Genomic DNA, 12,009 nt, shown 5'->3' on the forward strand with positions numbered 1-12,009 from the left:
GTGTTCTCCAGAAGGTGGCATACACTTTGAATCAGTGTCTAATACTTGGTATGATTTGTTCCATACTGTAGCCTGTAAGTCACTCTAACAAATTCTGTCTATAAAGAGAGAGATTTAGTCTATAAGCTTGGTCACTCTAGAGAACCCTAACTAATACAGAAGGGGATTAGTGAGAGGGGAAAGGAGAAATAGGAGAAGATAATAGGGAAGTGTATTGGAAAATGTATCACTAAGTTGCACTTGGCTATGGTGTGTTCACAAAGGTATGACTGCAGACACATGCCATATGAGAAGGAAAATGTTAGTCTAAAACACTTTATTTTGTAGACTCAACGGAAACTAGTAAAGTTTTTAAACACCAGAACACAGAGACTGGAACTCAGGGGGAAGTTTGCCCCTGTCCTTCCCTGAGGCCTGTCAGAGCTACTCAGGAACTTCCTCCTCATGAAGCTCTGGTAGCCGCAGACACAATCACACACAGCAGTTGTCTGAAACACAGATGCTTCCTCTCTTGTGGTTCAAAAGGTGGGAAATCTAAAGTCAGGTTCCTTGGATGCTAAGCAACATGTTACATGGGTGATTGTCCCTTGCTGTAGAGATTTAAATTGATATGGATTTTGGTTTATTGATAAAAATTTAAGGTCAAATTTGTTATTTGTATATTTCTGTTCTTGATTAAGGTGCTGTGTTTGTGCAGCTCATATTAAAAGGCATAATTAAGATATACAACTTAATAGAGAGTCATTTATAATAGTCAAGTTTGTAGTCAATGTTAATTAGATTTTCTAGATGTACAGAGATATATTTCAGATGGATAGGCGTTCTTCAAATCTTTCAAAGACTACAGAATGTTGCATTTAAAATGTTTTAAGAACTTAGACTTTTCATGACAATGAGACACATCTGTTCCTGGCAGTACCAATCTAGCTTCAAGAGGAAGATGGGCACCGAAGAGGCTCCTTATGGAGTTTGCTAGCCATTTGGGCAAGAAACTGCCCTTGCCTGATCAATGTTATGTTGCATGAACTGAAGATGCAGGACCCACAGAGAAATGGTGGCTGAACTTGCCTAAAGGTGACATGATCCTTCAGGGTTCCTGTGTAGGGACATAGCCCCACCCATTGGGGGCGTGTTCGCCTCGGGCTAATGTTTACAGATAAATCTGCCGGGCATGAGCCCAGCAGCCCTTTTCTTTTGCTCCGCTTTTCCAGTGCTCCACGGGAACCTGTGGTCCTGTAAGTCTATTTCCTTATTAAAGCTGTATATATCTATATAATCTGTCTGCATTCATTTGCGCCACCACATTCCTGCTTCATGGAAGACTCTTCTAGACATTCTATAAGACACAGAAGAAAGTGACTGACAAACTGCCAATATAGGCAGAACTGTCTTTGAAATTTCCTGCTTCATGGAAAAGTCTACCAGATACTATGGGCTGTAGGCTGAAGATGGATGCCTCAACAGTACAGAACAACTTTGGGTAACTGTCCAGGTAGTAAGATATCTTTGTCAATTCTAGAGTTTTGGAAGTTACTTACAATGTACTTCCTGTTTACTTAGATAATATTATATTTTATGGGGTCTTTGATGGAGTTGAAGAATAGATAATTATAATTATGGTTTTCCTTAGTTATGATAAAAAGATAAAGTAGATATAAATATTGTAACTGTAATTCTGTTTTGTTATATGTGGTTTTATTATGTTAAAGTTAAAACCTTTCTTTTAAACAGAAAAGGGGAGGTGATATGGGATTTCCCTCTGTATGCTGTGAATACCATGGATTAATAAAGAAACTGTCTTAGACCTACACCGGGCAGAATATAGGTAGGTGGGGAACTAAATTGAATGCTGGGAGAAAGAAGGTGGAGGCAAGAGAAGCCATGTAGCCCTGCTGGAGACAGATGCCAGAACTTTACCCAGTAAGCCACAGCCTTATGACAATACACAGATTAATTTAAAATGTAAGAGTTAGCCAGAAATATGCTTAAGCTATTGATGAAACAGTATTGCAAAAAAAAATATGGTTTCTGTGTAATTATTTCAGGTCTGAGCAGCTGGGAACAAATGAGTGACCTCTTAAAACAGTCCCTGAAGAGGTCAGAAGGACTGTCCATTCTTGTTTTCCCACTCAGTGGAGGTCATTGTCATCCTTGTCCCCTCTCCATCAATCCCAACTCTGCTTCTGGGGTCACATGGCCTCGACCCTGAATCAGCTTCTACCTTAGAGAAACACTTGTGATTGGATCTGAAGGCTATAGACAATGCAGGATGATCCCTAGAGGGCAAAGTCCTTCACTTAGTCACATCTACCAAGACCATTCACAGGATAAATGAAACTTTTATAGGTCCCAGGCAAAGGGGCCTTGAGTTTCTTTGGGCTGAGCTGGCCTGTGGCCATCTCTCCAAGATGATTGCCTGTCTGAACCAGCCTCCTTAATAATCTTTGTTTTCTTCCTCCTGGACATATCATGGGTCTCCTTGTACACACCAAGAAGGTTTAGGTAGCAGTAACTTCTTACTGTCCTGAAAAGGGCTATACAAATGGTGAAATATTACATGCCATGAGACAATATCTAATGATGGAGGAAGGTCATTGGCTAATAAAGAAACTGCCTTGGCCCATTTAATTGGCCAGCCTTTGGGTGGGTGGAGTAAACAGAACAGAATGCTGGGAGGAAGAGGAAGTGAGCTCAGACGCCATGCCTGTACTCTCCAGAGCAGATGCGATGAAGCTCCGACCCAGGATGGATGTAGGCTAGAATCTTCCTGGTAAGCTACACACATTAATAGAAATGGGCCAAGCAGTGTTTAAAAGAATACAGTTTCCGTGTAATTATTTTGGGGCATAAGCTAGCCAGGTGGCTGGGAGCTGGGTGGCAGGAACACAGCCCCCAGCTCCATCAACAATCTAAAGCAGGTATTCACCGCATACTAAGGACTCTTAATTAAACAATTTATAAACATACAGAAACAATTCCAAATTTAGAATATAAGATCCTACTCAACAACAAAGAGAAAACTACATATAAAAATTGCAGCATGCTTAACCCTATATAGACCATCTACACCACTCTCCACTCCTTAGGCTCAGGAATCATTGCAGAAGGAAGAGTGGAAAGAATGTAAGAGCCAGAGGCAGTAGATGACTATAAGCAAGCAGCATCCTTGGCTCCCACCAGAGCTATTGCACACATGAATTCATAGTGGTTGTGATAGCATGCATAAGACTTGTGCAAACTCAAGCCAGACCAGTTCCCAGAGGAGAGGTGAGCATGAAACCCCACCCTTTAGTTGAAGAGCTATTGGCAACTGACAGCTGCTGGGATAGGGAGAGTCAGATTTTAAGGGTGTGGTTCCTGGTAGGTTGACCACACCCCAGTAGGAGGTTGCAAACCAAGAGTATAGGGGTCACATAAACTGGAATCAATGGGTTTTATTTAAAATGAAAGCACAATGGTGGGTAGATAGGGAAGTAGTGGTATATATGATCAAAATACACTGTATGAAATCATCAAAGAATTAATAAAAATATTTTTGAGACAGTGTCTCATTGTTTAGTCCTGGCTGGCCTGGAACTCACTATGTAGACCAGGCTCATCAACTCAGAGACCTGCCTGCTTCTGCCTCCAAGGGCTGGCATTCAAAGTATACACCATCACACCCAGCAAGTAAATAGTGTATCTCACTTTTCCAGGAAGCACACAGTGAGCTGTGGGCATTGCAGAGCTGGACACAAGGGAACCTGGTCCCCTCCTGTGCTGCCTGCTATGCACAGGAGGGGGAAGAAGAGAATATATACAGTAGGATTGCCAAAGAGAACTATTTCTCAAAAATTTTTATTACCTTTTTAAAAATGTGGCTTGTTTGCTTGTTTGTTTTGTTGAGACAATGCCTTGCTGAGTAGTTCAAATATATATATATATATATACACATACATACATACATACATGTAGCATATATATATATATATATATGTAAAATATATATATGTATGTAACATCAAATTCTGTGACATGGATAATCATAGGAGTTGAACCAAAAATTGAATCTTTTCTGACAGTCCACTCTCTCCCTGGGAGATAGAGATTCAAGATGGGGAGGAAGTGCTGGTCTGCAAGGTGACGACGCCAACGTCGTTGTTGTCCACACCACACCATGGGGAGCTGTTTATCCTGTACTGTTGATAATTCGTGTTCTCCTTTTGTATCACCTTGACAGTGCTACTGACATTGATACCCTGGGAATTAATCCATTAGACCTGAGGGAAATAGTTTCCAGCTCATGCTTTACAGATATATCCCATATGCCTCTGCTGCAGGTGGAAAAGTCCCCAGTGCCAGCAGTCCTGAAGACAGCTGCATCAGGGTGTGGAGAGTCTGAGGCTTCTGTATGGCAGGCAGCACAGGAGGGGACCAGGTTCCCTTGTGTCCAGCTCTGCAATGCCCACAGCTCACTGTGTGCTTCCTGGAAAAGTGAGAGTACGAACACAGAGATGACTCCTTTTCATCAGAGATCTTCCTCCTAAGCGGAGACCTTAGACCAACACCCCAGTACCAGATCTACCTCAGTGCTGGAGGAAGTCCCTCAGAACTTGCTCATTAACATCCTCTATTCCTCCCTCCCTTCTTTTATTCCATCCTCCCTTCCTCGTTCCCTCCACCCACCCATCATTCTCCCCTTTCTTTTTGTGTATATGAATGTGTATATGTCTGTGTCCTATGCACGCGGTGTTCATGCACAAGTGTGGGTGTGAGGGCCAAGGTTGATGTCGTCCTCGACTACTCTTCCTCATTAAAATATTTTTAAATTTATTATTTTATCTATGCGTATGAGTGTTTTGCCTGGGTGTAAATGTGTACAGGCCAGAAAATGGTGTCAAATCCCTTGGAACTGGAGTTATGCATGACTGTGAGACACCACATGGGTGCTGGGAATTAATCCTGGGTCCTCTGCAAGAGTAGTAAGTGCTTTAAACCGCTGAGCCACCTCTCCAGTTCCTCCACTCAGTTTTTGAGACAGGGCGTCTCACCGAATCTGGAGATGACCAATTCGGGTAGAATGAGTGGCAGACGCGTGCTAGGGATCCTCCTGGCTCTGCCTCCCCAACCCTGGGATTATGGGCACACAATGTCACGCTCAGATTTTTATGTGTGAGTTGAGAATCTAAATTTAGGTCCTCATGCGTTTGCGACAAAACCTCTCGCAGAGCTGCCTCCATCGCTCCCTACCCGGGTCTCTGGGGCCCCTTGGCTGTCTGACTGCTGGGTTTTCATGTGTTCTCTGGAGACAGGAAGACTCAGGCCACCTGCAATCTTTGGTTCCTCTTCTGTGAGCCACAATCTGTTGATTTTCTGCAGCTTTCTCAGTTTCTAGAAAGTTGTGCCTGCGTCTCCCTCCCTTTGCTCACTCGCAGCCATCCGTCGGGATGCCGCTGCCCCGACTGCTGTTTCTGCTCTGGGTCTGCGAGTGGGCACCTGGAAACCACTTTCTTCTCCCTATGGTGTCCACGGTTACCTGCGAGACACAAAAGCTGGAACTGAAGTCCAGCCTAGTGAAAGTGCAGGAGGGTCTGTGTGTCCTCGTGCCCTGCACATTCTTTGAACAGTCTGGGAACCGAAGCTCAGACATGGTCTTTGGCTACTGGTTCAGAGCAGGGGCAAATACAGACCATGAATCGCCCGTGGCTACAAACAACCCAAATCAACCAGTGAAGAATCAGGGCAAGTTCCATCTCTCCGGGAACCCAAGGAACAATGATTGCTCGCTGGACATCAGAGATGTGAAGAGGACCGACAGCGGTTCTTACTTCTTCAGGATGGAAAAAGACTCCTTTAAGTGGAATTACTATATGAATCAGCTCTCTGTGCAGGTGACAGGTAAAGTACTGGCTCCACACTGGCCAGAGAGGAAGCTCATGGGTGTCACAGAGCAGGGCTAGAATCCCAAAAGAAGAGTCACTGGGGATGGAGGAGTGACAGAGGAGTTGGTGAGAGCCTGTGTCTCTCAATGGCTGTACTCCCTCATGCTGATCCTGCATGTCTTTCTCGCCTCACCAGCCCTCACTCACATCCCCAACATCGACATTCCACAAACGCTGAAGCTTGGCCTGCCTAACAACGTGACGTGCTCTGTGCCCTGGGCCTGTGAGCGAGGGACGCCTCCCATCTTCTCCTGGATGACAACTGCCCTAGCATCCCTGGGCCCCAGGACCACCCTCTCCTCAGTGCTGACCCTCACACCCAGGTTCCAGGACCATGGCACTAACCTTATCTGCCAAGTGGCCTTCCCTGGAGTCGGTGTGACTGTTCAAAAGACTGTCCAGATCAATGTCTCCTGTGAGTTCAACCCAGGGCTGGGATTCATGGTGACTGTGTCATAGTTAGGTTGGGAACTGAGACAGACACGGGTCCTATACCGCTCAGATTCTGTTCTTTCTGGACAGTTGTGGGGAATAGGGCTGAAACCTGAGACATTGTTTTGTTTTTGTTTTGCTAAGATACTATACAGAACGCCACAACCCATGGCCCTGGAGGAGCTGGTCCAGGTAGGGGGAGTCATCTTGGGTTGGAGGAAGAGAGTCTCTTTAGCTCAGAGCAGGGTCCATCCTTCCTTATCCTGGCTGCTCTTGTAGATCACCAAGGTTCAGTTCTCAGCACCCACATGGCAGCCTGTAGCTATCTGTAACTCCAGTTCCAGAGGAGCTGACAGCCTCTTTTGGCTTAGGAGGGCACCAGGCACTAATGTGTGCACATACATACATAAGGCAAATAAAAACATAAAAAATTTGAAAAGTTTTTTTTTGTGTGCCCGATACTACCATATGTAAATGTGCTCTTCAGTTCTGTAAGTCCTTGATATTTTCAACTGCAATTGTTGGTTTTGACTTCTGATGCAGACTCTTGCTATGTAACCTAAGCTGGCTTTGAACCTATGGCCCTATTGCTCCATCCTTCTGAGTACTGAGATTATGGATAGCCACCATGCCTCTGTGATGGAAGCTTTAATTACGAAAGAAGAGAGTAATTTTTTTCTGATGCATTGTTGGCAACGGGATGAGTCTCAGATCTGGGATGCAGGAAGATTTGGAGGATCAGATCTAAGTTCTATGGAGAGAGGGGTGTCTGGGATTAGCAGGTAAATTCCATCTACATTTCTTCAGGGATATCAGGGCCCCTGGCAGAGGTGGTTCTCGTGGCCATCGGAGAGGCAACTATCAAATTCCTGCTTCTTGGGATCTGCTTCTTCTTCCTAAGGTGAGTGCTGCTCCTGGGGCAAAGGGAGGTGTGATGAGGGCAGAGACACAGGAAGGAATCTTAGATTACTAGTGTTGGGAGACAAGATGCAGGTCTTAAGGGTTGGAATCCAGACGGGGAGCACTTGGGTACTGACCTCACCAAGCTGGAGCTGTCATATGTGGCAGATGAGGGAGTGTATTAGTCAGAGGTCTCAAGAGAAACAGAACTGATGGAATGTAAGTACACTTACACACACACACACACACACACACAGAGCGAGAGAAAGGGAGAGAGAGAGAGAGAGAGAGAGAGAGAGAGAGAGAGAGAGAGAGAGACTGGATTTATTAGAGTGGATTGCAGGTTATGGTCTCTGGTCTGACTATTTCAACAATGCCTGTCTTCTGACAGAAAGTCCAAGAGTTCAACATTTGTTCAGTCCATGAGGTTGGATATCTCAGCTGGTCTTTAGTATACACTGGCATCCCAAAGAAGTAGGCTCTGATACCCCTGAAGGAGTGGACTTGCAAAACAGAGTGAGAGCAAGCAGGCAAAGGGCAAGAGCTTTCTTCTTCCATGTCTTTTTTAGAGAGTGCCACCAGAAGGTGTGGGCCAGATTGGAGGTAGATCTCCCCATCTCAAAAGATCTGGATTTAGAGTGGGTCTTTCCACCTTAAATGTGTCAATCAAGAAAAATCCCCGACAGTAGTGCCCAGCCGCTTGGCTTAATTCCAACAGCCTTCACAAGAAGAAGGCTGTCTCCCACAGCTGGATCCTGCCATCTGGGTGTCTAGCTCCCTCTCAGCCACCCTTACAACCCATGACTGGGGCTCAGGGGAGGTGACTGCTGTACCTGGTCCCCTTCATGCCCACATTGAAGGCTCTGTTCCCCTCACTCAGCATAATAGCCCAGAGGAAGAAAGTAGAGAGGCCAGCAACACAGGGGGACTACGCAGAAACTGCCATGGATTAGTCTCTCAGGTGAGTGATGTGGAAGCTGCCCAGCATTGGTGTCCCTCGGGACTCTTTCCTGTGATAGACCCAGTATGGTCTGGCTTCGCATGGCCACTGGTGACCCACTACCCTCCCCCATGGTGCTTCTGGATTAGCAGCTCCATCTCTTTCCAGAACTAGCTGGGAATCTGGGAATCTCTGCTGTCGCCTCTCTGTACCCCTCACTCCATGTCCTATACTGACCCTGTTATCCATCCAATCTTGATCATCCTTGAACTTTATCTTCCCCTGGCCACCAACTCTCACCTCCTGCCTCTGTAGCAGAGCCCCAGAACTTAGTATACCTGACTCCATAATGGGACTACCATTCAGGCCATAAAACTCAGCACATGCTCAGCACCACCTACCAAAATTAAAACAAAAATCTAATCCATCGAAGCCCATAGTTCTGGAAACGTTTCTAAAGGTGCTAATGTCCTTTGGCCTCTGTAATTCTGCTTCTGCCTAACTGTTCTTGTTAACAAAGTATGTCAACCAAGAACAGTGTTTGGGGGCTTAAAAGCTCACACTGGGAATGTCTTGGTGCTGCACTGGGATCCTGAACACTCAGTGTAGTCTCTAGTCAACTAATATAGATTTTTCTCTTAGCTTAAACCAAGTAGTCTGCTCTAGAAGGTACCCCCACAACATTTCTGGAAGTTTTACCAAGATCCCCAGAGACCAGACTTTGAGATACTGGGGGTCTCAGAGCCCCCTCGAAATGAGAAAGAGTGTGGTACTCCTAGGGGGTACATAACCTGAGTTCCAGGTTCGCAAGACTCTCTTGGATCAGTTACTGCCTAACACTTCAGAGAAGCCAGACACCTCCTCTCCAAAATGAAACCAATGACGCCTTTAATCCCAGCACTTGGGAGGCAGAGGCAGGCGGATCTCTGTGAGTTCGAGACCAGCCTGGTCTACAAGAGCTAGTTCCAGGACAGGCTCCAAAACCACAGAGAAACCCTGTCTCGAAAAAAACAAACAAAAAAAAAAACAAAACAAAACAAAAAAAAAAAATGAAACCAATGAGAAAGTCACCAGCAGAGTTAAGTCTGCCTAAGGGGCCTTCTGTTTGGACACAGGAGAGATCAGACATGGCTGCTGATCCAGTGTCCGGGAACTATGTGAGATGTCATTGGATTCCCCCCATCTGTTTGGGTGTATGAATGTGTGTGGGTCACCCCTGGTTGTCCTCTCCGTCTCTCTCTCTCTCTCTCTCTCTCTCTCTCTCTCTCTCTCTCTCTCTCTCTCTCTCTCTCTCTCTCTCTCTCTCTCTCTCTCGGATGGGGAGGGTCTATGTGCTTCTGTCAGTTGTTTCCCTGTATTGACCAATGGCTTTCTTTGCTGTGAGAATCCCCTGGCTTGAGACCTGTGACCCTCTTGTTGGAGATCCGAATCCTTTTGTCTCTGTCAGGTTGCCCAGAGAAATACCCCATCCCACTCCTGAAAGAACAACCTTCACCTGTCTGCCCCACTCCAGGACTGAGAGTACTTGCTTGTTTTGTTGCTTGACTCCTGCTCAGTGTTGGTCCCTGTGGGGAGATGGAAGGGGCTGGGCCTCTCATCCAAAACACCTGATATTTAATATACAAGGAAGGAGAAAATACTTCCCCAGTGAGCATTCCCTCTGCTTTGTGCCTGCTCTAAGCAGCCCTAAAGAAAGGGGAAGTTTCCCTGGGTGAGCCCCAAGGAAAAGAGAAAGCTCTGTTCCTTTCTCTTTCATGATTTATGTCTTCTTTTCAATTAGTGATCTGTATAGTTGGAAAACACCATTCTCTGAAAAAAGTAAAGAACCTAACCCTGGGTCAGGCTGGGGGATCAATGCCAGACAGAGCAGCTGGACAAAACAGATTTTTCCCTTATGACCAACACTGACCAAGGAATCTTTAAACAATTTCCACTAGGTTCTTTTTAGAAGAATTAAAGACAGGTGCTAAAAAGATTTCTCTCATCACCTAGTTGGCTCCAGATATTAGAAAAAATTATAAAAGTTTTAAAATGTTAAAAATATAAATAGGTCCCAATTGCAGGAGATAGCTCAAAAGGTGTTTGACAACAGACAACTGATTGAGATGAGACCTTTAGTGTAAACCAAAAGCCACTGTCGCCTTCTCTGTAATGAGACTCAGTTAGACTGACAGACACCCAGCGAAATTGTGGTGTCTTACCCTCCTAGCTGCAAGTTCTACCTACAGTCAAAGGATACAGTGGGTTATTTCTCAGACTGAAGACAAAGATTCCTGAGGTTATGGGCAGAAATCAACTTCCAGGACCGACCCAACACCAAGTTCCTAAGATTGTTCAGCTAACCAGTTCAGCTACTCCATATTAGAAACAATACCCAATGACCCTGGGAACAAAAGGGAAATTGCAGTCCATGTTGCCTGGCTTCGAGAGACAGGCACTCTGGTATCCTTCTAGTTACCCTGGAATACACCTCTCCTACCTGTGATGAAACCTGGGACCTCTGGTTCTCACGAGTCTGATTCTTCTAGAAAATTAAGTGTACACTGTCTTAGATCTTAGCCTCCCACTGGCAGAGATGAGTCAACCATGTTTGCTTTTATGTAGACAGACCTAGAGGGGTGTTACAGCAGGCAGTATACTTGAACCAGGTTGGCCCAAGGATTTAAAGACACTAAATGTATTCCTCTTTCCCTTCTGTCAGGGATTTCTTAGGAAAATAGATCGTAAAAGGGCCACTGAGGACTGCTGCAAGAGTTACAGACATTGGGCTAGAGAATACCAACTAAGAAGAAAGCCCAGCTCCACACATAAGAGGCTGCCGATCTTGAGTCCCAGTTGAGGGCAGGCAAAGGGAGCCTGTCTCAGAGTAAGATGCTGCCATCCTTCAGATCCCAGCTCCAAAGACTGAGACAGGCTTGAGAGTTCCTAAGCACAGCTAGGTATTTCTGCTTCTGGACGCCAGAGTCTGTGGAAATAGCAAGGGCTCTCTTTACGCACCAGCACAAAGAGGGGCACTCATTGAGCCCCAAACCTGAACTGAGACCTAACAAAAAGCATTTGAGACGTATGAAACATTCCTGATGTCTGCTACAGCCCTAGCCCTTCCAGATGTCTCAAAAGATTTTCCATCTGTTTGCCCACAAACAAAAGACTGTAATATCTTTTGTAATAAAGAGGTCTTTTTAAAAATTTATTTATTTATTTTTACTTAAAAATTTCCACCTCCTCCCATTTCCCATCCCCCCCCCATCCCCTTCTCCTTCCCTCTCAAGTCCAAAGAGCAGTCAGGGTTCCCTGCCCTGTGGGAAGTCCAAGGTCCAAATAAAAAAGAGGTCTTAACCCACACTCTGGGGCTATGAAAACCTTGCTGTACAATGAATGGCACGAAGAGCAGAGGGGCCTTCTTGATACTCTGATGACATACCCCAACCCATCGCTGCTTGAGACTCCTTGGAAAGAAGAAACGGACGGTTCAAACACAAAGGCTAATGGAGGACAACAGAGGGAGATAGCATTCTCCCAGAAACAACTGGCAGGACTCTGGGACTGGCCTTTATCAGGCTGCTTGCCTGAGATTCACAGAGCAGAGTTGCTCAGACCAGCTAGGTTGTACAGCTAGCTCAGGATGCCTCAGTCAGATTCCATTCTTCTGTCTAAGTAGATCCAAGCCAGAAAACCCTTATCCAGGAAGGGTTCTGAATAAGAGATCAACACTCTGGTATGCTCTGAGAATACCGACTTCACAGTGATTTGGCATGCCAGGGGCAGATAAAAATACTTGCTGGTTTTTATAGAAACCAGCCATCTTTTCTGGAT

The 12,009-nt window shown here is 45.5% G+C and overlaps 1 protein-coding gene across 1 annotated transcript; it reads left to right on the forward strand.

The window, feature by feature from the left end:
• The first annotated feature begins 5,426 nt into the window (after window positions 1-5,426).
• LOC130887491 (sialic acid-binding Ig-like lectin 13) lies at window positions 5,427-11,300 on the forward strand. The gene is made up of 6 exons (XM_057789977.1): window positions 5,427-5,877; window positions 6,058-6,336; window positions 6,498-6,545; window positions 7,161-7,254; window positions 8,134-8,214; window positions 10,895-11,300. The coding sequence occupies exons 1-5, from the start codon at window positions 5,427-5,429 to the stop codon at window positions 8,204-8,206; spliced, it is 945 nt and encodes a 314-aa protein (XP_057645960.1). The 3' UTR covers window positions 8,207-8,214; window positions 10,895-11,300.
• The last annotated feature ends 709 nt before the right edge of the window (window positions 11,301-12,009 follow it).

Source organism: Chionomys nivalis, chromosome 15 (assembly GCF_950005125.1).
Source record: "Chionomys nivalis chromosome 15, mChiNiv1.1, whole genome shotgun sequence".
Taxonomy (NCBI): Eukaryota; Metazoa; Chordata; class Mammalia; order Rodentia; family Cricetidae; genus Chionomys; species Chionomys nivalis.

What these genes read in the sequence shown, in the direction of transcription:
- LOC130887491 (XM_057789977.1), top strand. Translation starts at nt 5,427, where the DNA reads ATGCCGCTGCCCCGACTGCTGTTTCTGCTCTGGGTCTGCGAGTGGGCA. An exon ending in GCTCTCTGTGCAGGTGACAG is followed by an intron (nt 5,878 to 6,057) that starts GTAAAGTACTGG and finishes TCGCCTCACCAG; the next exon opens with CCCTCACTCACATCCCCAAC. An exon ending in TGTCCAGATCAATGTCTCCT is followed by an intron (nt 6,337 to 6,497) that starts GTGAGTTCAACC and finishes TGTTTTGCTAAG; the next exon opens with ATACTATACAGAACGCCACA.